Source organism: Trichoplusia ni, chromosome 2, assembly GCF_003590095.1.
Source record: "Trichoplusia ni isolate ovarian cell line Hi5 chromosome 2, tn1, whole genome shotgun sequence".
Classification (NCBI taxonomy): domain Eukaryota; kingdom Metazoa; phylum Arthropoda; class Insecta; order Lepidoptera; family Noctuidae; genus Trichoplusia; species Trichoplusia ni.
This window is the reverse complement of record NC_039479.1, coordinates 18400963-18425698: the sequence shown is the minus strand read 5'-3', so window position 1 is coordinate 18425698 and position 24736 is coordinate 18400963. Positions and strand designations below refer to the sequence as shown.

Sequence of the window (24736 nt, the reverse complement as noted above, 5' to 3'; positions counted from 1 at the left end):
GTTTTTAATAGCCTCGCTTTTCATTTGTTTTCGCTAGTATCTGTCGCTCTGTTTGAATAAGACTCCGCTGGCAGTTAATTGCTTTTGGGACGTGTAGGAGGCATTGCAATTTAATATTGGTGGTAATTGCAAACATACTGTAGGTTAGTAAGCAAATATTTGTTATTTAATTAATGTATAAAAAGTATTCGTTATGAAATGTATTTTTGTCATTGGTTTATTAAAGGGTCCCCTAAACCCGATCAATTCAGTTTCTTACGACACATTCTTTGATGCGCGTATATGTGCGATCAATGACCAAAAACATCAAAGTACACCTCCGTGTCGCTAGCTTTGAGTTCAATGTAAAAATTCACATTTCTACATTGTCTCGGGTCTGGGTGTTTGTGGTAAGATCGTTGTATCTGAATTCCATAACACAAGTGCTGTCGCAACTTACCTTGGGTTCAGAAAAAATTATGTGATATTGTTATTTTACATTTATATAAATTATATTTATTTTAAGGCTGCCATTATGCCTTATGCTGTCTTTATTTTTATCTCTTGAAGGTATAATTTTCACTGAAATTTTCTTTTTCTTAGCCGTTTTCAACTTATCTGGCGTAGGCCTCTAGATTCCATCATCAATCTCTGTCTTGTGCTATCTCTTTTTAATTAGTTCCTGCAGTATTCTGAATGTCATCATTTCATCACATCTGTGTCCTTCCTCTGGGTATATTTTTATCGTAGAGTGTAACGAGAGTAACGTACTGTTCCAGTATCAAGCTCAGTGAAAAAGGAAATAATGATGATCAAAGTTTAAATATAAAGCGATATTTACGATAACTACATCGGAATTAAGATAAACTTTCATGACCTAGCCAAAGGACTTTAAACTTTAATCCGTTAACATGAGAGTAAATATTCATTAAAATGACGTATGTTATGAGTATGCGGCAGGCGCCAACGACGATTCCGCATTCTATTTGCAGTTGTAGACGTCTATCAAATATTTCCACGTATTAAACTAAAATATCCTACACAAACTCATTTCAGACATGTGCACTAATGTGACTTATTTATAACTGTTTAATCAGATTGACGACAAGCTAGACAAGAAACTGTGATAATTACAAGCAATATTTAAGATCTAAGACTTATATTTTGAACATGTATTTGCTCGTGGCTTCACTTGCGTTTTTTTGTGAAGTATTACTATAGTACGATATTAGAACACAAATATGATGTACTGGGTTATAAGTATAGAAGAATACTGTGATTTCTAAAGACAACTTTTTTGTATGGAATTCAATAAAAAAGAAATGCTATCGCCAATAATTAAAAATGTAATTTCCTTTATTTTTATACTCCTATTGTTGTTTGACACGGACACAATTCAAAAATGCTAAATATAGTTTATAACATTCGGTGTCAAATAAAATATTAAGTGCGTATTCGGCGCTAACTGTAAATTTTCTACGTCACCGAATTGAAAACACTCATGTATGAAACTAGTTCATTAAAACTGTCAACGACACTTCTGCAAACACATTCTATACATACGCGAACTTGTTTCCATAAACTAGATTAAAATCAAACAAAATTGATCAATTACAGTTTAGCCCAAGGCTATCGTATCCCGTTAAGTTTGGTCCACACAATAATATGTCTAGGAGCGGTCCAATGGGATGTATGAATAATTACATCTCGGAACATGAGTGAGTACTAAAAAATATCGATATCTAGTGATTTAGGAAAACCCTTTTTTTTTAAGTCGGGGGAATCCTCATTGACACCCGTTCCCTCGGGGGTGGGAACGCTTAGTGTCAAACTCTTCCTGACTTAACCTTAAGCGCCGTGCTACGTCATCCGCGGTTATGTGTCAGTGTTAGGCAATGCGTTGCCATCCTTCATATACCAATAACGATTAGGGATGATCAAGCTAGAAATAAATTGGTTTAAGTGCTAGGGAGGATAAAATTAAATAATGCTAGTAAATTATTCAAGATAGAGTACATGTTGAGGGTAAAGAGTCTACATGATATTGTTTGGCATTTATGTATTTTAATTTAAACACAACACACCTGTCTGTGTTTTTTTTTAAGTGGCAACTTCTGTCAACAACGTAAACATTTGTATCAGTAAATTATGTAGCTCATCTAGAACTGAAAAGAACTCAACTTTAATAAAAAATAATCCAGAACGTTCACACAGCGCCATCTGGTCTCAAACTAGACAAAGCTTGTATTATGAGTACTAGACAATTAATAATACACATACATGTTAGATATAAGCTAGCTGTTGCCCGCGACTTCGTCCGCGTGGTTAGAAGATATAAGTTATGATTTATATCTGCCCTACTTTTTCCACATTTGACATTGTATCTTTGCTCATATTAGTCGCAGCGTGATGGTTTATAGCCTAAAACCTTCCTCGATGAATGTTCTATTTAATGCAAAAATAATTTTTCAATTTGAACCAATAGTTCCTGAGATTAGTACGTTCAAACAAACAATCAAACAAACAAACTCTTCAGTTTTATATATTAGTTTAGAGTATACAAGTATAGATTATAACCAGAATATGATTTCATCACTGATTCTAATAAAATAATACTTATTGCCTTACATAATCTCGTAGAAAAGGTTTACTATTGACGTAAAGGCTAAAATTTCTTCGAAAATATATTCTGTAAAAGTTCGGTGTACCTCAAAGATGCACACTCGATTTCCGTATCGGAAATTCGTCCCAAATCTTGATATTTGCTCGATGTGATGCGAAATACGTGCGAGTTTGATTTAAAAAGGATTCTGGTATATGTGGTCTCCTATCGTGTGTGCGGCCCTCGTTTTATCTAGATCTTTATTCCGTTGAGGGTTTACTATGTTTAAGACAAATGCTGAAAGTTGTATGGCAGAATTTACTACATGTAAAACGTGCATACCAAATAGTTATAGTAAATAAACGGTATTGTACGTAGGTATACAAGGTGTTAGCTACCTTAAGACAAAATTTCGTAGAAATACGTCCAGCCATCGGGCGTGAAACAAAACATACAGATATACACACGATCACATACTTTGTCATTAACAATATTAGCGTGATGTCAACGTGCTTTGAAATACTGAAAAATGTGCAAAACCATGGATACCTTTAATAAAATAAATTCCTTTTACAAAAACTTTAATAATTTATAGTACAATAAATTCAAACTAACTTTAATATATTTTATCTAAAAACTCAGGTTTCATTAAAAACTTTTTCACAAAATATATGTCCTGGAATAAGCCTCATGTACCAATTTTGAACTTTTATTAAGAATTTCGAATATACCAGTCTGGATTCGGTTCCTGATTAGCATAAAAATCGAAGCACGTTCTGCATCACGAGGCTCGAGTTTTTTATTCTGTGTGTGTGTGTGAGTGCGTGTTCCTGATTAAGTAGAGCCTTATGTAGGCAGTCACGTTTGCTTTTGTAATTATATATCTGCTGTTATTTTTTAATCGCAATAGCAATGAAGTAATGAATTGAGGTAATGAGTTGTCAGTTCTAGTTTTCATTATGTATAGAATATTTTATGTCAATATTTGTTATAGTTGACTGCACGGATAGCCGAGTGGTTGAGGTCACCACGCCAAAGCCACTGTGCGCGTCGTGTCGCGGGTTTGATCCCCGCGTAGGACAAGCATTTGTGTTATCCACGAATGCTTGTTCTGAGTCTGGGTGTCTTTGTGCATGTGAGTTGCATGTTTGTAAACCCCCCGCGATACGAGGATTACATTCATTAGTCGTTTCAAAAAAAAAAAAGTTGGAGTATTTCGGATACGTACGGATACGGATAGGTAACTAAACTTCTACCTATCTGTATAACTATTTTACTCTACCATTTTTCGAAGTGCTGAGGTCGGCTGACAGCCTTACTAAAAACAGTTGAATATTGTCTATACTGCCAATCTATACTCATCAAGCCCAATTTGCTGGACAATTAAAAAGAAATATTCTAAAAGTTCCCAGAAAATCTATTTAAATTCACAGAACAGCGCAAGCGTGCCAGTTAAACCTTCTGCCAATAGATCTGGCAGTAAGAATGCCCAGCAAAGACGTCTCGAAACGTCTTAAAATTTTCTGCTCATTGAAAAAAAATGAAAATATCCGTAATCGCTCAGTTGCAACCTCTACTTGGAAGCATAATTCTTGAAGTTAACGATGAAAATAATTTAAATATAAGAGTCTTTAACAACTAACACAAGATTAAACGGAGATCATTAAATTACTTCAAGTGATACTTGTATCTCTTTATATTTATATAGGTATACAAAAAATACCTGAAAACTACCGAGATAAAAGCTAAGACTGCATACAACATTTTGTAAATGGAGGTAGAACATACATATTCCACTCGATTCCGCAATTCTAAAAACATTCTCCCTAGACCGGCGAAGCGTAATACATATTCAAAGTAAAACCCAAAGGTAACAATAACAATTTCATGTTATCAAATAAAATGTTACGCGAGTATCTCGTAACATCATCATTTTATGCATAATTTTATCAGATTCAAGGGTATTATTATCTTTTCATACTCTTGATGTGGCACGTGTATTCTTATGAGTGATTTGTTTCAATGTCACCCATCCGTAAAAATGAAATTTGTCACTTTGTATCAGTTGGAACACAACGGAAATAGAAAAGAAAAATAAATTGTCTATTACTTCCTTTAATCCAATCGGGATGGTATACTGAAAAATAAGGTAAAACCGGCAATTGTTTAAATATTGAATACGGACAATTACAATGCAAAATAGTCCAGTTTAATTAAACATAATGAGGCCATTAATTACCTACATGGGGTCAAAGATAAAGCAAATAGGAGATAATTATTAAGGCCGTTCCACTCCAGAAATTTCAGTCGGAAATTTGAGCCCTTTTTGTGTTCCTGTCCGTAAATACTTATGTGAATACAGGAACTGAACAGACCCAGTTTACGTTGATCCAGTTAATGGAAGCCCCTCTTGGAATACGTAATGAGATCTTAACAATAACTAAAGATCACACTTGGAGGGAAGCAATAACAAGCCAAATTGAGCAATCAATGGTAAGCACGCGACTCATTTAGGGTATTTCCTTTATTAATGGCGAAAGAGCAAACAGTCTTAAAACTTAAATATAATGGTGTTAAAATTTACATTTAAGTTGGTTAAGGAAGACTGATTAAGGGTACTCTGAGACCTCATCATACATTTAAATGTTTGCAATCTTCACACTCTTTGATATCAATATTATAATAAGAAAGTCGAGCTCTATTTGCAAAATACAGACATTCGCAACTAGGGCAGTCTCGAGAGTCGTGATTTACTTTTATCTGCGTGAGAACAATGTTGCGAATGTAAAAGTTTTCTGCTCTACCCACAATTCCACACATCCACAAAATTATGTTCCACTTCCAGGACTTCTGAACTTTCCAACTTTCGTGTAGTAAGTGTTACTGTAACTGCTCCATACTTGACCTTTGTAAGTCCAAAATACACATGAGCATCGATAACAATAAACGTGTATAACAAATTGTAATTTTAATTGAAAAGATCATCTCCCAATCTGAGCGGCTGAGTCCCTTCAATAGGCAATTCGGTAGAATTGTTCCCATTACACTGTAGTAGCGAGCGGAGAGCAGTTTACCTCAAAGAGTTGTCCAAATTGCTCGGGCTTGTATCCCGGTAATAAGGTCTGAGATATTACGGTTCAGTGTGCCCCGGTAACACATGTCTGTACTATGACTACGGCTTATTTTGTACCGACTAATTTAGCTTGCTCCCCCACTAAAACTAGTAATATTATCGTTGTTAATTCAGACTTTGTTTATTTTTGGGTTGATTAGATTGATTCTGTATTTCTGCGAAATTTAATTAATTTATACACGACGAATTATTGTTTCAAGATTTCTAATTACAATAGACACAAACTGAGAGCCTTGAATGCTAATCAATTCACTGAAGATTAGTGTCTAGTCTCTCTTATCTCGTGCACATATAAAGGGGTACATTCCTTGTATCGAAATGTTTTTAATAAAGGAAAATTTAGTTCTTAATAACAAAACTTAACTTGTGATATAAATCAGATAGAACGTTTTAAAGAATCTCACCTTCAGCAAGCACCATCTTTTTCATAGTAACTAAGTACTACACCACTAAGCCACAGCTATAAAGCCTAAAAATATGTTTTTCAACACCCACAAATATACAGCTGTTATTAAAAAGGTCTTTAAGTAAAACGACTCCCGTTTTAAATGAAACAAGTCCACTTTATTCGTTTTATACATCATACAAAATTATTGTCTACACGATATTCACGAAATAGTATAAAAATAACAAACGCTGTAGAATGACATGTTTTAGTATGACAATGTATTAACAAATGAAGGCTTACAGCGAACCAATGGCTCTAGTGCTTAGACGAGAATATTATGAGTGACACATTATTTTCATCTGAATTTGTTTTTCACTTAATTGTAAATATCAGCTTCTTATGTTGCTTAGGCGGACGCTGAAATAAAACAAAAATGTTATTGAATATCACACAAAAAAAATTAGGTGAAAATTTGGGGAAGAAATCAACATTCACTAATTTCAATGAAATTATGGACTAATAAAATATAAAAAATATTTTTTTTTTTCCTTTTTGGCATGTCAATAATGTATTGATCCTAAACTATGTGGTAGGAAAACTCTTTTAAGTCGTGGAATAATTAGATGATATTGTATTTTTATTATAAAGGTTTTAATAAACAATTTACCTTCGACTGGTGGAGGTGCTGCAGGTGCAGCCTCCGGCGCGGGCGCCGGCGCTGGCGCAGGGGCTGAAATTATTAATTAATTATAAGTTTATAAAGAGGTTAATAGTTAAAACTTTTTAATAATAGCGGTTAGATGTCGAAGTTGTATATCGATAGATGTTTTATGTTTTCGGGCCTAGGGTCAGTGTTACGCTATAGTTGAACTATTTGCTTATACTTCAAACATATTTTACAGATGGACGGCATAGGTCACCACGAAATGTACTATGCGTGACGTGTCCCGAGTAAATTTTAGCATTTTTATGAGCCCGGTATCTTTGTCCTTATGATTTGAATATTTATAAAAACCTCTACGAGACAAGAAAAAAAAACAAAGTGTGAAGGTTGTTTTTGTTTACTAAAGAAATGGAATAAACAAATACTTTTATCACTATAATATGTTTTTAGTAAAGCATTGATTTTTACCTGCTTCAGGGGCTGGTGCAGGAGCGGGAGCTGGCGCAGCATCAGCCGCTGGCGCTGGAGCCGGCGCTCCTGGAGAAAGACAGAAATTCAAACAATTGATTAATTTTTGGTAGCATGCTGAACGTTGTTTAACTTTACTATGAGAGAATTTAAGGATACGCAAGGGACTGGTACAGAACTCATTGATTTTGGTGTTAAATAAAGTACCTTCTGCAGGTGGTGCTGGCGCGGGAGCACCCTCTGCTGGTGGTGCTGCTGGTGCACCTGTCAATGAAAAACATTGAGTACTAAGAAAAGGACTTTTAAGGTTCTTGGGCAGCGGCATTCGGTTGTCAACGGAAAGAAATACAAGCAGAGAAAAAATTGCGTATTTTTATAATACGATAGAATCCATCGTCATCACTCTTAACATCATTAAACTCAACTCTATTTCTATGAATATTGACTTTGTACTCTGTTAATCAAGTTGCGTCGAAGCAAGATTAAACCAAGAGAGATATACAAAATATTCCTCCTGAAGAAACTTTTCCACTCGAACAAAGTCGCGAGCACAACTAGTATAAAAATAAACCACCGGTTTACAGTATTTATTAAATAATCATATGGACTAGAAAAGTACTCTTTGAATCTTAGTAGGTACCCACCAACATACAATCGTCATCGAACAATACTGATAAATATTATTTTCAACTTTATCTAATTGTAATAAAGAGTAATAACAATTAGATAAGCTAATGAACGTACAGAACATATCGTAATACAATCAACACTTGTGACAATATTTTTCTCCTAGTAATAATGGTATAATTATAACCTATTATTTAAATATCAATTATTCGTCAACACATATTGCATATTGTTTTCGGTTTCCTTCATAAACAATATGATGCTAATCCATATTTGTGAAAGTGTGAACATTAATCCCAGCGCTGGTGTTTCTCGCTTGGGTGGGAGCCAGAAGCAACAGACATTATTGCTGACAACCCCTGGAAAGCTGCCCATCCCGCGGCGGAAAAGTAACTTAAAGATAAATAATTGTTGGCCACGAGTGTTGCGAAGAAGTTCCTCTTAAGTCTGTAGGTTAGTATGCCACTGTCTGCAACCACATCTTTAATTTAAGTAGGTCAACTCCGCCAGTGTTTTACTAATTTGGTAGGTTTAACTTTCTATTTCATAAAATATCGATGTTCTGAGAAATATTAAAAACGATTAAGGTAGAGGACCTAAGAGAAAATATATAATTACTTCTCCATGTTTGGGCTAAAGTACCTTCTGCTGGAGGTGCAGCTGGGGCTCCTTCCGCAGGTGCAGCAGGAGCGGGGGCACCTTCTGCAGGTGGTGCAGCAGGAGCCCCTTCTGCCGGCGGGGCTCCCTCAGCAGGTGCAGCCGGCGCTCCCTCAGCTGGGGGCGCACCCTCTGCCGGGGGCGCTCCCTCCGCCGGGGGCGCACCTTCCGCCGGGGGTGCACCCTCACCCGCAGGCGCTGCCTCACCTTCCTACAATCATCCAACATCATAAACATATCGAAAATATATTATCGATGATTAATAAGCGGGCAGAAATTAATATCAAAGCGCTTAGACAGAAATCTCTTGATTAATAGTTATATAGCAATTGATAATGCCTATTATGACTAATGAGACATTCACAAGAACAATGGCGACCACAAGGTTATTGTACTATTCAGCTAATTACACTAATCTGCAACGGATTATGGGTAAAGAGAGCTTAGCAAGCAGGACTGTTGAAGCGAGATGGAGATACACAGCATAGCGCACCGTCTTGCTTCTACATTTAAAACAGTACATAGTACATAAGTACATAGTACAAAAACTGAAGTAGAATAGTTGTACTCGTGGTATTATTATAATGACAATGTAAAAGATTAAACTGAAATGAAGGCATGAGCTAAGCGAAAATGGTGAACGAAGCTACAAAATACGAGTATGAAGGTTTTATGCACTACTAATGAACAGAATGTTTTGCCACATAGTGTACTATCAACTAGAATAAACGATGTGTTCAAAGCTAATGAAAATATGCACAAAGCTTCCCACGAGCATAACACAAATGCGTCTATAATGCCGGGATTAACTACCGTCGTTTATTTCCAAAACTAGGTGATTAGCTGGAAAATTATGGGAAATAAAAGCTCTATTTAAATTCTACTGCTTTCGGAAAAATCGTCATTTACGTGATAAAACGCTGCTGAATTAAGATAAATATACTGAAGTGATACATGACCAACATATATTTAACAGACAGGAAAAAGCATTATTGAACGATATAAAAATCCTTTATTTTTGGCACATTATAATTAATTATGATAACTATTTAATGAATTTTAAATAAAGAAAACTAAGGATACGTAAATAATTAAAAAAGTAATTAATTCAAAATGAAAACCTGCTTTCACAAGCCACAAATTCAAGTTAAACACATGTCGTTTACGATAAAACATTGACATCTCATTTAATTGAATGGCATCCATAATGAGAGCGACGATGATTAAATTTGTGAGACGCCCGTCATTATTATTCGGAAAAGCTAATTAATGCTGAGCCAAGCTCAATATTAACAAATAATGTTTTGGAACAAAAAAAATGTATATTTTTATTAAATGAAACCGTTTTTTTTTTAATTTTCCTTTTCTAATTATCCTAAAAAAAGAATGAAATTGATTTATTAGTTCTTTTTTATTATTTTTATATTTATAATTTGGATCACTTTAGTTTTTGGATCCGCGTCATACACTAGCATTGATAAACATTTTAAACTTTACTAATTAAGTGTTACAAATTCTACATTATTAAATAGGTAAATAAAATGAGGAAATTAGTGATTTAAAAGTTTTTTTCATAAATTAGAATTAGAAATCGAAGAAAGAGCGCAATTTACAAAGCTTGGAGAGTAAGCAGTTATAGAAAAACACTAGCTGAACAAAGTTTACGATGTATAGACTGAGGGTCAAAAACTTACCAAGTGGGTTCACATGAACAGCTGTGGACATAGCCTTAGTTCCGATCTGTGATTGTGACACGAAAAAACATCCAAAACTAGATGTAAGTAACACCAAGGGTGATTGTAATATAGACCTTATTTTTACACGATATGACTGATTATTAAAGCAATATTTTCAGATTTACGTTTAAGTTTTTTTCATGTTCTACCATAGCTACTGAATTTACGACGAGTCTTATTGCTGTTCGATATGAAAAATAATATTAAACTGTCTAGGGTGTAAAGACATAAGCAAAACAAGTCCAAATTATAAGTTATCTACATTTAGTATCTCCCAGAAAATACTTGACACTTTGAGACTTGACACTAAAATAGATAACAATAAAGTTGCCCTCTACTCTATAAATATATGATTTTAATTTTAGAATATAATTAGTTTTATGTTCCCTTACCAAACTAAATGCTTTGAATAAATAATTATAACCTCTTTCATAGTTGAGAATAACCAAACCATTTTACTATAGCTATTTTGGTGTTATCAAGATTGGATTAAGATAACTTATTCGATTAATTTAAAGTCTAGCTATCACGAATATAAATAATGTGTGTATGGAACTAAAAATGCTGTGGCAAGACTACTATAAATAATACAAAATGAGTATACTTAAATTATACGATAATTAACTCACGCATATTTGTTAGGATCGCTCGACTAGTTCTAGACACAACCAGAGCCCTTAATCATGAGCGGGCTTGCAAGTCAAACTCTCTTGATAAATACGCATGAGTATAACTTTGCATCTAATTTAAATATCCACACGAAAGGTTCTTTAAAATGTAATGTTTTTCTTAAAGTAACAATACAGGGTTTGAATGTGGAATTTGACTGAAGGACTTACATACTTACTTACATGTGCAAATATATACTTACCGGTCATTCTGCTTACACCACTCCAGGAAACATAAACATTCACATTTATTTTCTACATCTACGTAACAACCAAACAACATATACTACCTATTCAAACATGAAATTTTATTCGGGCTCTTGGGATACAGAGGATCACAGAGGGATAAGGCTGTATAAACTAAAAAAAAGTAGCAATTCTTTCCAAAATGCGCGTAATACCACCAGTTATAAATCATTGTTGAACTGAAGTACAATTGTGCCGATTAAAATCTCTTTGATTAAAACTCGTTGGAACGTTCGCTTCTATTTTTGAATCTATTCAAATATAGGTATATCTACATATTTCATAATATTACAAAACCTTTTACTACGCCCACGTATTACAAAATTTATCTTTAATTAAGGAAAGAGCTACAAGTCTGTATCTAAATTAATTAGTACACCTTTAAAACCATTGTTGGGCTTACTTTGATATTAAAAATAATGTTTTTGTTCACTTCATCAAAGTTTAACGAGGTCGCCGGCTGTGTTATAAATAATAGTACCAACGAGGCTACATTTAAACAAGAAAACAAAAGACTACGTGTAAAGTCACCATTCGATTATTTTTCATGTCTCGTGACAAACATTATTCACCTAATAATTTGTTTTCAACAACACAAAATATACGATTTTTTTATTATTATAAAAGACACTTTTTTAAAGTCCATTAAAATTATTCGAAACTGTTCTCTTTAGAAGTAAAACATTTTTCTGCGAAATAGCGATTTATTTTCAGCGGCCATCGAGTTCATCACGAAAACTCTAGTGTCATTGAAATACTCGATTTATGGAGGAGCTCTCTAAAGGACCAGTTATGTAGGATTTTTAGCCCTCTTTAACATTTCAAAGCTGAAACGTAACGATCAAAAGACTTGTAAAATTTATATTAGACATAGTACATGTGTATACATACGTACCGACAAACATTCAAGCTTTATTAAACTGAAATATAAGTTACGTTTAGAAAATACTCTTACGTCTAAGTACTCTCTCTTGATCGATTTATTTTTAAACTATTTTCTGTTTCACTAATACCTCGAACAAAGGTCTCGTAAATACCGAGTAATTTAAAAAAAAAATACGTTGTCCGCCGATAAAACTGAAGGCTGTCACTGGTCTGAAAAGAGTTCTACTGTATCGCTACTGAGGATGAAAACTACGACACAGGTTTACAAAGGGAAACAGGGAAAACAGGGCACAAATGACATCCACGAAGTGTAATACAGTACAGAAAATTAATTTTATTAAACGTATTATCTTACAAAAAACATTATTTAATAAATAAATAATTATAAAAAATTATCTGATATTTTCGAAATGGATCTGTCCAGTTGACAAGTACACAGATTTGATAGGAATATTGTGGGTGGAGGATACCTACGGGATGACGGCCGTGTATCACGGACCAGTCACGGGGGTAGGTATATCACAATGTTGATGGTTATTAACATTTGCCAACTGACATAGAGTAAGGTCTTACAATAGGTGGGGGTGGTTAACAGTTCATGCCTCAACCTCTTCCTCTTTTACCTTCTGATCTCCGGGTTTGCCCTTGGACCAGTCTGGTTTTTTCTGTGAAAACAAAAAGATCAAATTAGAACATTTTTAAAATCATCAATTCTTATGGAAGCCGACTGAATGTCGTGGCTGTACTCTCGATATGCCAGCGAACAGCAAACCGCTTAAAACTGTCAAACCAGGTCTCATAAAAATATATACAGATGCTTATAATAAAACCAAGGAGTGCGACTTTTATTTTATACAGATGTAAATCCGAAAATTTATCGAAATAAAAATCGCACTAATTTATCTTGGCATCATAAGCCTTCAATAGTGCTTCTTTATCAGCAGACGCACCGCACCACTCGCCGGAACATACCGACACGACGACAATCCCCGACGGCCGGCGTCCGGCGTGTGGTCTGGTGTAACAATAGGTTCGCCAATCGAATAAATACTCGTCTAAAGCACACACTTCGAAGCCTTGAAGTAGGTATGTAACACATCTAATAAAACTATGCTATAAAAACCGAAGCGTTTTGTGTAGCAACCTAGAATAACCGGTTTATAATACAAGTGAGGGATGTTGGCATCGGGACCACGTATCGGTATCACACAAAGCTTTATACAGTAACTCTACTGAGGGCGAAAAATGCAACGAATCGCAACCATCAATATTTTTCCTTGAATTAATTAAAAGGAAAAATAAAGAAATATAAACGCAAATAACAAGCCCTTGAAACCAGGTGGACGGATGAAATATACAAAACGAATTGATGCCAATCTTATGTATCTGAATTGGCAAAGATCTTCAACTTCAGTGAAAATTAAACTAGGTAATTGTAGCCACTCTAATAACGGTACATCTCATAGCTGTGCTGAAAATAGAACATGCCGCGTGTATGAGCAACGTCTAAATGAAAACGTGTCTGTACGCGTTGTCGCTTTACTTATTTACCTTGCCGGCAGCGCCACCCTGTGAAACATCGCATCATGATATTGTAACATATTGAAATCGTTTCTATTCTACTTTGTATATTTCAACGAATTTACGACTTACAAACATAATAATTACGGCTCAAATTTCGTTAACTTTCTATTCAAGTTCGATAAAATTTTCATATCGAAAATTAGCTTTGAGCCGGTGTAAGGATAGATTATAAATGTTTGTGACAGCGATGCGGGTATCCTCAATCATGTCTTGTGTGCAAATGTATATGTAATGCAGATAAGAATTTGAAGATCATGTTCACGTTTCATGTCAAGTTAAAAATCACTATTCGCAGATTTATTTCAGAATGTTAGTCACTAAAAGAAAATGCCACTGGTACGTAAAATTTCCTATTTTAAGGAATTGCGAAGCTTGCAGGGGAATTGCTGAAAATCCGAAAACTCTATTATAGAAAAATTGCAGCGAAAGCCTTGGTCGGGGAGGACTTAAGTCAAAATGTTATTAACAATATCACAAGTCACATCTATATCAAATTTGAAGCTGTGTTTAGAGCGCCATCCAAACTCTTTCTCACCTTGTTATATCAGGTTTGGATATATTTTGGAACTTTAAACAGTTTTTTAGAAAAGAATGATTTATTTATATTAAATTATTGGTAATTAAAAAATAAGTCATCATTTGTTTAACATTGGAGAATGATTGTAAGAAATTGACTGTTAGTTTTAATGTATGGTCTACTTCTTTCCGATAGCCCAATCAGCTTTCTCCGCCTTCTTGGCCTGTTGAAGACGATGTAAGTGGTATTAGCTGTTAACATTACTTTACCTCAGAGAAGAAAACATTAATAAAGCAGACGTCAGCGTTGGGCTTCGAACCAACAAACTGAATGCATGGAGTAATGCATGACGTTAATGAAGAAAAGAAGAAAGAAATATTAAAGAAAAGTTATAAGTTCAAAGATAAAGAGGTGTAGAAGAAAAAGATAAAGCTAATAGAAAGAGATATTGATTTCAATAATGTTAAAATTACTTCGAATTAAATTCAGAAGCAAATTAGTTCTAAATTGAAAATATTTCCAATCGTATTGTAGGTGTTGTATGGAATCGTGTAATTTTGTATTTTATTTCTATCCATTCATTACGAAACTTATAACTAAACAGGACATAAAATATTCAGTACTTTAACAAACAACATATAGGTTTGTCATGCCACATGGAAACATACATATCTGTATAAAATTGACCAAACGGCCCTTACAATTCAAATTCTGTCATCAATTTTCAACAGGTTCATTAATACTTTGGCTCTACAACAATCTTATACAAAAGATTCTGAAAAAAACTTATGTAACAAAGAAGGATATAGTTTGTTCTGTTCTTACCTCTTTGTCTTCTTCTTCAAGGGTGAATTCCTTCTTTTTGACAACCTTCAACTGGTTACGGAAGTTGAATTCGGCGGCCTTCTTCTGGAGCTTGGCGAATTTGTTCTCGTATTTGGACACCTTCTTTAGTGTGGGTTTAACGCTGAAAAACAAGTAAAGAATAGGTTATTATAGGAAAACCTCATTTAAATCACATATGCCACCAACAATTGTCGGGAACCAAAAATTCAAACAAAAAAAAAGTAGAGTCATCAATTTTAGTATTTAGAATCTAAATCTAATTTCGTTTAAATTCCCAGCCAGTTTTTTTTTGTTTAAAAAGTTTTGATATAACCCACAGCCATTGTATTTTGTGTTTGTTCATATTTAATAACGAGTGTGGTACAATAGGAGCATAACAAAGGCTGCTTGGTGCAGCTGCACTATACAGCTTGCCTCTGAATATCATCTAATAACCGTATGCAGGAACTCTACCTACATGCCTTGAAATTTTAATTTATTAAAATACTTGCATCCTTATTCAAGATGAGGTATTTTTAAAGAAGTAAAGATACTTACAATTTGCCTCTGAGGTCGTTGACTTGAGAGTTCAGGTCGGAGATCTGTCAAATAAAATAAGGTCTTAGTAAAAAATAACTAGAATATGTCGTCGAGTTAATATTATGAAAGCAAATGTAGAGAAAATTTAAGGAAATGTTATACTTTCTACGGAAACTAGTAATTACTCATTCCAGATTCTACAAGAAAGGGTTTGAGGCAAATACATTAGTCTTAATTGAAATGGTAAAAGTAAATAAAATAAATGAAGGTAGATAAACTTTAGGTAGGAATTAAATAAGAAATAATAAATAGATACAAGATATATTGCAATATGTTATGCAGATAAAAATTAAAGGCAACTTTTGATCGACCACTAATGAAATAACTTTATGAATGCATTTCACAAGTTTGTTTCATTCCTTTCAAATTATACTAACTTCTTTTTTAATAACAAAATAACACACGAACAACAGAAGGTTCAAACTTGTGCAACGTACGTTTCAATTTACAGCTGAAACCTCATGCAATGCACAGTGAAGTTATGACACATTTAAAGCTCAAAAACTCTCAAAATGTAAGAGACAACAAAATCAAAACCCATCCAATGATTAAATGAAAAAAAGAATTGAAATATTAATTTTAGAAAAGCACAGTACAAGATATAGAGCTGAGCATAGATTAGGCAGTGTTATTTGCGAGCTGAGTCTGTTTCTTTTTCTGTGGTCTGTAGGAACATTTACATTCTATCCCAGATTAGAGTAGTGACCTCCTATATATCTTAAACCTGTGCTCTTTGCCTAACATTACAGTCACGTGGGCTATTCTATAATTACAGGTAGGTACATCTGACAATACTCGTGCAAGATCTACTTATCGTGCCTCGTGATTGGTAGCTGGCCGCCTGCAGCTCCTGAGCCTCAACAATCTAGATATTCACAAATGTACACGGAGGTGCAGGATATAATATACATGTGCAACATATATAACACGAGCGCCAACAATATTGTACTTCTTCGACTGTCATCGAATCGTGCGTCGATTGATAGTCAAGTGCTTCTAACTCTAGTCCAGTTATCGAAGTTGTAACATATTGAGCGCTTGTCGGTATGCAAGTTATTAATAAATGTATGTTGCGATGGAATCAATTCTGTATACATCGACGATCAATGTATGAGTACCACGTTGCATAATGTGTATCATGGAGTGACGGTGCAAAATCGATCCAGACTTGCAAATGTGGGTATGTATGTAGATACAGATGTGGGTACTGTGTGTCTTTGGACTCGCAAGTGAGCATAGTATACACCACTCCGTGTCCCGAGTAAGCGGCGGCCGGCGAGCGCCGAGCGCCGAGCCGAGCGCGGAGCCGGCTCGCAGGGAGGGGGCGGGCAACATCGACCAGAGCATGGCACTTTCAATTTAACACTCGGTGTATACAGGTATTGCAAAAGGTTTGTGGGGTATTCAGCAACCGAACACGCAAACATGTCGCGCGGAATATTACGGCACATACGTGAAAAGTTGGAGATTTGGAACAAGAAGTTTCACTTACACTATGCACTTGCGTGTGCCAATAGAGGAACCAGTCTAGCGTTCCAATTACACCTCAACGGTATCTCTAATTGTTATCATAAAAAAGAGAAAATTCAGTAAGGCCACTAAGCTCGCCACCACACATGAAGCGACACACTGGCGGATGCTGCGATTATGCTTGATTATTATTTATTCCAACACACTTTTTTTATTATTATTAAAGTGCCATACTATTTTAGATTTGATTTATTCGGGTATTTTAAGGGATAGTTATTATTTAAATAACATATTTATATTATCAATATAATTGACATGCAACAGGCAAAAGCTTTAGCTGATAAGCGGTTTGGTGACGAGATGACATCGGTAAGGATGAACATGAAAAGCACATAGAGAGATGACCGAAACGACACATCAATCGAAGAAATATATAAACATAAAGACGATACATATAGATATGACTAACAGGAGAGACGTGGCCGCGGTATTGACAAGAAGAGTGAGCGGGCATGCAGCGGCCGGCGGTGAGGCGGCGGGCCTCCCGCCGGTGAGTGCAGTGTGGTTACTGTTACGCCGGTGGCGGTTACTGTAGTTAGTGTAGTTAATGGTGTAAGCTTCATGTCAGATGACGCGATCGGCGGAGATCGATTTTGCACCGCACGCCTTGCCGGGGGCGGGGCCTGTGCGCCCGCGCGTCCCTCCCCACTACGACACATCACACGCGCTCTACAAATACACCACTAACGAACCGACCTTCCACCGTTATTTACAACTCAACAACAAACAACCGAAAACTTACAAAGCGTTATCAATGTATAAACACGACTGTCACACGCGCACGTTTGTTACAGAATCGATGACTGTGGTATTCACAATGGTTATAAAGTATTGGTCAATACCTCATAATCTCTTTTCCTGACTTCATGTTCCAAATCCCACTTCTGGCCCTCACACACATACAGGCGGTCATAATACTCCTGTATTATTCTCTTGAGCATTGCTATAGAAAAAGGAAAGACATATCATTGAGCCAGCAGAATGAGCACGGGCGTCGGTGTGAGTAACCTGACGACGCGGCGTGGAGCGACGTGTGCATGTGTGCGGTGAGCCGTACAACTATCATGTCATGTCGTAACAACTAAATCAGAACCAACTCATATCATGTCATATGCATTCCCAATCCTAATTATGCAGTTTACCTCCATTTTCCTAATTTCGATCGCTCGTTCTAGTTCATATTTATCCCCCTCAAGGTTGTATATTCTGTGCCAGTACATTTGACAAATCGTCTGGAGTTCCGCTAAAGAAAAACATAATCACATTTTAAGGTTTGAATAATTTTCGGAGCTTCGAAGCCTGTCTCACGGGTTTGTGTTGTTGTGTAGTGGACTCGACGTAGGGACCTTGACCAGAGGAATCAAAGCGTAAGCGAAGCTACATGATCAGTACTGAGGTGGGAATCAAATGGACAATTACTGAAAAATAATCATGTTGTTATTGACTCAAAACTCGATGAGAGTATCTACAGAATCTATTGCAGCTTCGGAGGTGCTACAACGCAACGGGTCGTTGTTATTTCAGCATTTTACAATTTACTGGTTATCCACACGGTTAAGGTTGGAGGTATAACTTATGTTCAGCTTCGAAAATCGACAATTATGAAATTGCTGCGAAAACAAAACATTTTTAATCTAGTCACATTATCGGCACGAACTACTCAAACGAGAGCGTAATGTAATAATTGCGTAGCGCCCAAACCAGGTCAGACCTCGAGCGCTCTGCGGGCCACCTCCATCTCGTGATCGTACTTCTCCTCTTCGAGCTTGATGATACGCTGATGGTAACCCGTTATGATGCTTGTGAGAGCCGCTACAACATCAACCAAGAGTTACTTGCGCTGTACGCAGCAGTACGCGACTGTACCCCGCGCCCCGAAGTCCGCGCGTCATCGACCACCAGTTAGCCAAGTGTGAGTAGAAGAAGTTTAAGGACGGAAATATAGAAAAGTCAGTAGTCGCAAATAAGATCAACGTTATCAAATGGTGTTTAGAAGAAATAGAGACACGCGTTAGACAGGTAGGCCAGAAATTGACGGCCTAGCACACCATTAAAATCTTTGTTAAACCAGCTGACGAAGTAAGACAACACGGCACTTGACATTTCACAAATTCGTTATTTTTTTATTATAAAATTAAAGACTTTGTAAGTGTTGTGAGTTCGACAAATATGAGCCATTTGTTGATAGCTCATCTCTCTACCTCCATATCTTTTCTTTTAACGATGTATTCCAGATCGAACTTTTCATCCTCGAGCTGACCGATGCGGGTGTGGTATTCTTTGCAAACCCTCGAAAGCGTATCTATAATTCGACATAACACATGTACGTATACAATAGTGGCTAGTGATGCCCTAGTGAGAAAACACGAAGATGGGTTGGCTATCGCCGTGTTGTGGAGTGTATGATGGCTTACACTATACAGTTCTACATTGTTCAACATTTACATTTGTTCACTTGTATAGCTATATGTATGGGATGTAATAAAATAAGATTAGGAATCGCTGATGTAGCGGGGGTTGAAGTGATATTTACCTTCGTTGGCATCGTCAATGTTCTTGGCTTTACCGCACCTCTCCTCGATGATGCGCCTCCTCTCAGCCGCTTTGCGTTCCTGCTCCTTCTTCAGCTCCTCAGCGGCTTTCTTACGAAGCAGCAACTGTTAGGGCCGAACCAACAATTCAATATTCGAATTCCACCTGTACGAAATATTTACTGGGAAGACGGCAATTGACAATCTAGATATTGCTTTTAATTCAAACAATAGAAAGTCTTATATTTTATTTTTTCTCCAATCAAACCAATATCCTTAATCAACTGTCACTTGTTTTCTTCGATTACTTGATATTGAGACTTACCCTGAGCTTCTTCTTCCTCTCAGGTGTCATGAAACCCTTCTTCGCCTTCTTAGCTTTGGAGGCCTCCTCCATACGCTTGCGCACCTCAGCACGCTTGCGGTCGATCTCGGCCTGTTTGGCCTTCTTCGCCTGGAGACAGTACACATTGGTAACGACTGATTCTTATTAGTGACCTAACAGTGTCTGTGTGTATCGTGTCAAAAGTTATTCGAGTGTATTTGTAATTGTAAGTGTATGTGTGTGGTTTTGAGTGTGTAATGTGTTTGTGTTTGTGTGTAAATGGGTATATTTTGTTGCTATGTATGTGTTGTTGTGTATGTGTGTGTGCTGTATTTTATAGTGTCTTGTAAGTCGTTTTGATAGTATAAAGTGTATGTATAATGTGAATGTATTTGTATGTATGTATGTATGTAAGTAATGTGAAAAGTAAATGCAATGATACAGTATACGTATGTGGAGTAAATCGTCCATGAAACGATTGTTGATCCGTCGCTACTTTACCTCCTCGAGACGCTTTTTCTGTAAAAGAAAAAATAAATCTCAGTATACGGCAAGCAATTTGTACGGCGAGGGTTAATATGTGTGTTCGACAATTACCAGCACAATGTAGTTAGTTAAGAACCACGGAACTATTTCTCACAACGGTTGGGATAACTTACAAACATAGAATTACATGTACTCGGGGAACATATATTATAATGATAGTACATCTGATACATAGAATTCATTATACACGTGTACATTTAAGGTACAACAAAGACATATTTAACATATATTTTTTATTAACTTACATAGGGGACATATAGACAACACAGACACCTAAACAGGTTTCTACTTTCTTTAAATCTCATCTATCTCATGGGGTTTATAGTCCTACAGTTATCTATTCAACGTGTTTCAACAAATTTCGGTCATATTTTATGTAGTAATTTTGTACTTCAATCTGTGTACTAACCAAAATATTCTTTCTTTCATATTTTTTATTGCAAATACACATGGAAGCAATCGTGAACCCTGATGGGCATGGGCCTTTTAGAAATTTTGTTTAATTTGCCATTTCAAAAATATGCCTGCTGTCGTAACACGTTGTAAAAAATGTATTGTGCTGATAATAATGTATGGATCTATTACAAAACTCTGCGAGGAAAGTACTTGGAAATTTTACATAAGTTTTAAATTAAATTGAAGCGTTTTGCTCGCTAGCGTATGGTAATAGAATACAAGTACTTGTGTTATAGTGCAATGCAATCACAGTGTGCGGTATGAGCTTGGCTTGGGCGTGGCAGTTACGTAACTTAGATATAGGCTCAATCTACCTTATCAAAAACGTCAAAAATAATATATTTTGCATGACCCTAATAGAGAAAGTGGTATAGTTGTGGGAGAGAAATGCCATTCTACAATGTTTAATGCCGTCTTACTTCCACAATCAGAACAGTTCACTGTAATAGCTGGTGGTAGGAAATGACCAGTTTTTGTTGAACCTCTGTTACATTCAAAAATATCGTTGTGAGGTGCTAACATACAGTGGACAGTTACTAATAATTAATTTATTATTGATATGACGTTTTTGAAAAAGGTACGATTAATATAACATTTGGCTTTGCCGATATTTTATTATAAGCTTATGCTGTCATTATATTTTTAAGCTTGGGGTTGATTTTTTAACATTTAAACCCCTTTAATATTACTTGATCTTTTGTCTTTCTCTAAATAGGTATACTAGTGTCAATGTGAGTGAGTTCTACGTGTTTTGGTGCAGTACATACTGGTATAAAGGGGAAATTGTGTGTCAGTATACTTGTAAACTATTTTTGTTCATTATAGGGGAGGAAATTTTCTTATTTTGCTGGCTAATTAATGCATAAGCTTGTGCTGATTTTACTATTGCAGTTTATCTAGCGCGTACTAAAAACATTGAGTAGTGTACTAAGTGCTGAATCGTACAGTTTGTGCAGTTATACATATAATTAGTTACATATAGTATTATGGACGAGAACATCTATTGACTTACAATATTTTTGATAAATTAAATTGCTGTAAAAAATAATTATAAAACACAGAAACTTTCATACTCTCGTTGCGTAACTGAGTGAGTTTCTCTTTCCAGATCTTATAATTTTCGTTTTTCTTATGAAATCGAAAAACAGAATCTTTTGCTGTAATATGAAATTCGCTTTAAAAAAATACCTACTTATGTGCATATTTCGTTTTTTTTGTAATAAGAGCCATTTTTTTAATAGTTCTTCATTGATTATGAAATGTAATGATTCTTTGTGTGTGTGTGTAATGCGTTTGTTAGTCAAGCACAATAATTACCTGAGTCTCAAGGAGTGATAGCATTCAATACTATTATGTTGACAGCAGCAGGATTCACGACGAGTAACATTCCCGGGGCAGATGAAATAACAATGAAACAGAAGAAAAAAACACAAATCTCGTTAGTTATAAACCTAAGTAACAAAAAGTTTTCAATCCAATTTAAATTGTTGATACCTATATTTTTTTTTATACTTGTTTAAATCAAAGAAGTTTGAAATCATTGTCGCTAATTCCATTTATAAGTTTAAAAGTTTCTATTCGATTTTTAACACTTTTGATCCATTTGATGTCTTCTAATTAGAAATGTTTGTCATAAATCATTATTTATGTCTTTGTAATAAGGTTTTCATTGCATCCTCCGAAGGTCGACTTACCTCACATCATCATCCGCCATTTTGTTTGTGTTGTTTTAGGAGTCCTGAAATTAAGAAAACCCATTTTCAAATTCGAATTCAATTCCCGAACATAGTAATTGTACGAAGAACAAATTTTGATTTATAGGTACTTGAAATTGGCAAGATACAAATAAACTTAAATTATTGTATTGATATAAACAAGTATCGAAATGCCACAGTATGACAATCAAACATTAGACCAACAAAATATTATAAAAGGTATAACAAAATAAAGCGTATTTGGCCATAGTTAAGAAACAAGTTCGTTATTTGAAACGTTTTGGACAAGAGCCAAGTAGACGTGGACGTGTGAATACCGACACTTGATACTTTAAATCCGGTTGAACCCGCATTTTCCTTTGCTTAAAATCATGTTAAAATTCGCATTCTAATTTCAAATGAATCAAGCGGTTTTGTTTGCCAATCGAAGTGAGAATTTCGAAATTCATTAAAAAAATAAGTACCTAAAATTAGATTATGAAAATAGTTGCTATAGTCAAAGAATCTGTGTAATAAACGGTTGGCAGCGTAGTGAAAATTCCACAATTAGGTTCGGGTGTTGTCGGGCGAGTTCGGCTAGGTTCGGGCGGTGCGCGGGCGACTGAAATAGGTTGGCTCACATACATCGCATCCTAATTTGGTGGCGCCGACCGGTTCGCTTACTCGGGTTTCGGACGTTACGCAAAGCGGACAGATAATGGAAAGCTAAATGATATTTAAAACCGACCCGAGGAATAAGATGAACCAAAAATAATTTAAGCTCTAACTAATTTCTGATGAATAGCATTCAAAAAAAAATCCTTAGTTATTTTATAATATCTGAAGTAAATTGAGATCAGATTTAAATAATTAGCTATTATTATTTATATCGAAAGTTTAAATTTACCAAAAAGTTCAAGTAAACCAAAAAGATTAAATAGAATCTTTATGTTGCTAGAATTATATCATATAACATTTAAAATTAAAATGATAAATTCTCATTACTGCTCATCACGCTCATAGCTCATGAAAAAAAATCAGTTAAAATATGTTTGACAGCCCAATTATCAAGTATCAATTTTATCTACTTCAAATATATTGGTCCGCAGGTTTATTCAAAGTTCTACATTTTATGAATATGCCACTGCAATCCAACGATCACGTGACCCGGGAAGTAAATGTAAAGGAATTAACTCGGTCACAACGAACGAAGAAAATTTTTCAACATTGGGCGGATTTTTAAAGGAAATTATTAAGTTTTTTTTCCTAAGGACCTATGAGGTCAATCACGTCTATGACGACACGACTGACAATGACGTCATCAGATTACATTAAGCCGATATGATACTTGAGAAGATTTAGTTTTGATACACGGAAATCTTTCCAGTCCACACACTATCGCGGGAGCGATGCATCACGCCGCCGACGTCAGATAAGCACGCCGTTGATATATCACTTCACTGAACGTTAAATGCACTTTATAAATCTTCAGCTTCGAATAACCGTTTTACATGTTAGTAAAATTGTATTAACTTGCACCAAAACTCACCTACGGCAAAGAAAAAGAAGATGGCCCTATAGATGGTTCAGCCAACACGAGCCACAGCTGCTGACTGGTGCGAGGCGGGCGGCAAGGTGCGGCGGGCAGTGCGTAGGCGCAGCTACCCCGCCCCGCGCGCCCCCGCGCCCCGGACTTCGCGCCCCCGCGCCTCCGGCTCCTGCAGGCCCGCCCCGCATCACACGCCTTCAGTACAGACATTTTTAGAGCAGTGTCGTTTTGACACCAACACCGAAATAACATCAGATGTAAGCTCCAGTTCGAACAACTCGGATGCCTCGTAAACGCCTCGCCGACTGATGCCATGTGCGTTATTCGTAAACAATTTTCATCATTATCAAATTTCTATCTTTAGTATGAGGTTTATGGGTAAAGTTGATGTTTATGTGATTGTTCTATTCCTGAGAATTATTCCGTGAAAACGAGTATGATATTTCTTATTATGCACTCCATTACACAAATACCGCATGCAAATACTTGGAAAGTTTTCATGCTGTTATATCATAAATACGCTGTC

General features: G+C 35.7%; 1 protein-coding gene across 14 annotated transcripts; it reads right to left on the bottom strand.

Moving 5' to 3' along the window:
- Nucleotides 1–6256: 6256 nt before the first annotated feature.
- LOC113508524 (troponin I) lies at nt 6257–24316 on the bottom strand. 14 transcript variants are annotated; one of them, XM_026891612.1, is made up of 15 exons: nt 24211–24316; nt 22667–22705; nt 20467–20484; nt 19966–20094; nt 19643–19766; nt 19311–19411; nt 15538–15581; nt 14980–15121; nt 13605–13622; nt 12677–12718; nt 8504–8729; nt 7442–7498; nt 7235–7303; nt 6770–6832; nt 6257–6519 (listed from the first exon to the last, which is right to left on the bottom strand). In XM_026891612.1, exons 2-15 carry the CDS (start codon nt 22679–22681, stop codon nt 6509–6511), a joined length of 1059 nt encoding a protein of 352 aa, XP_026747413.1. In that variant the 5' UTR covers nt 22682–22705; nt 24211–24316; the 3' UTR covers nt 6257–6508. The 14 variants fall into 14 exon arrangements, with proteins under 14 accessions (XP_026747413.1, XP_026747414.1, XP_026747417.1 ...); XM_026891613.1 differs by lacking the exon at nt 19311–19411 and adding an exon at nt 17952–18052; XM_026891616.1 differs by lacking the exon at nt 20467–20484.
- Nucleotides 24317–24736: the final 420 nt, after the last annotated feature.

Coding starts and splice junctions, on each gene's coding strand:
- LOC113508524 (XM_026891612.1), bottom strand. Junction 7,304..7,441: donor GCCAGCACCACCTGCAGAAG/GTACTTTATTTA, acceptor GTCTTTCTCCAG/GAGCGCCGGCTCCAGCGCCA. Junction 6,833..7,234: donor TGCACCAGCCCCTGAAGCAG/GTAAAAATCAAT, acceptor TAATAATTTCAG/CCCCTGCGCCAGCGCCGGCG.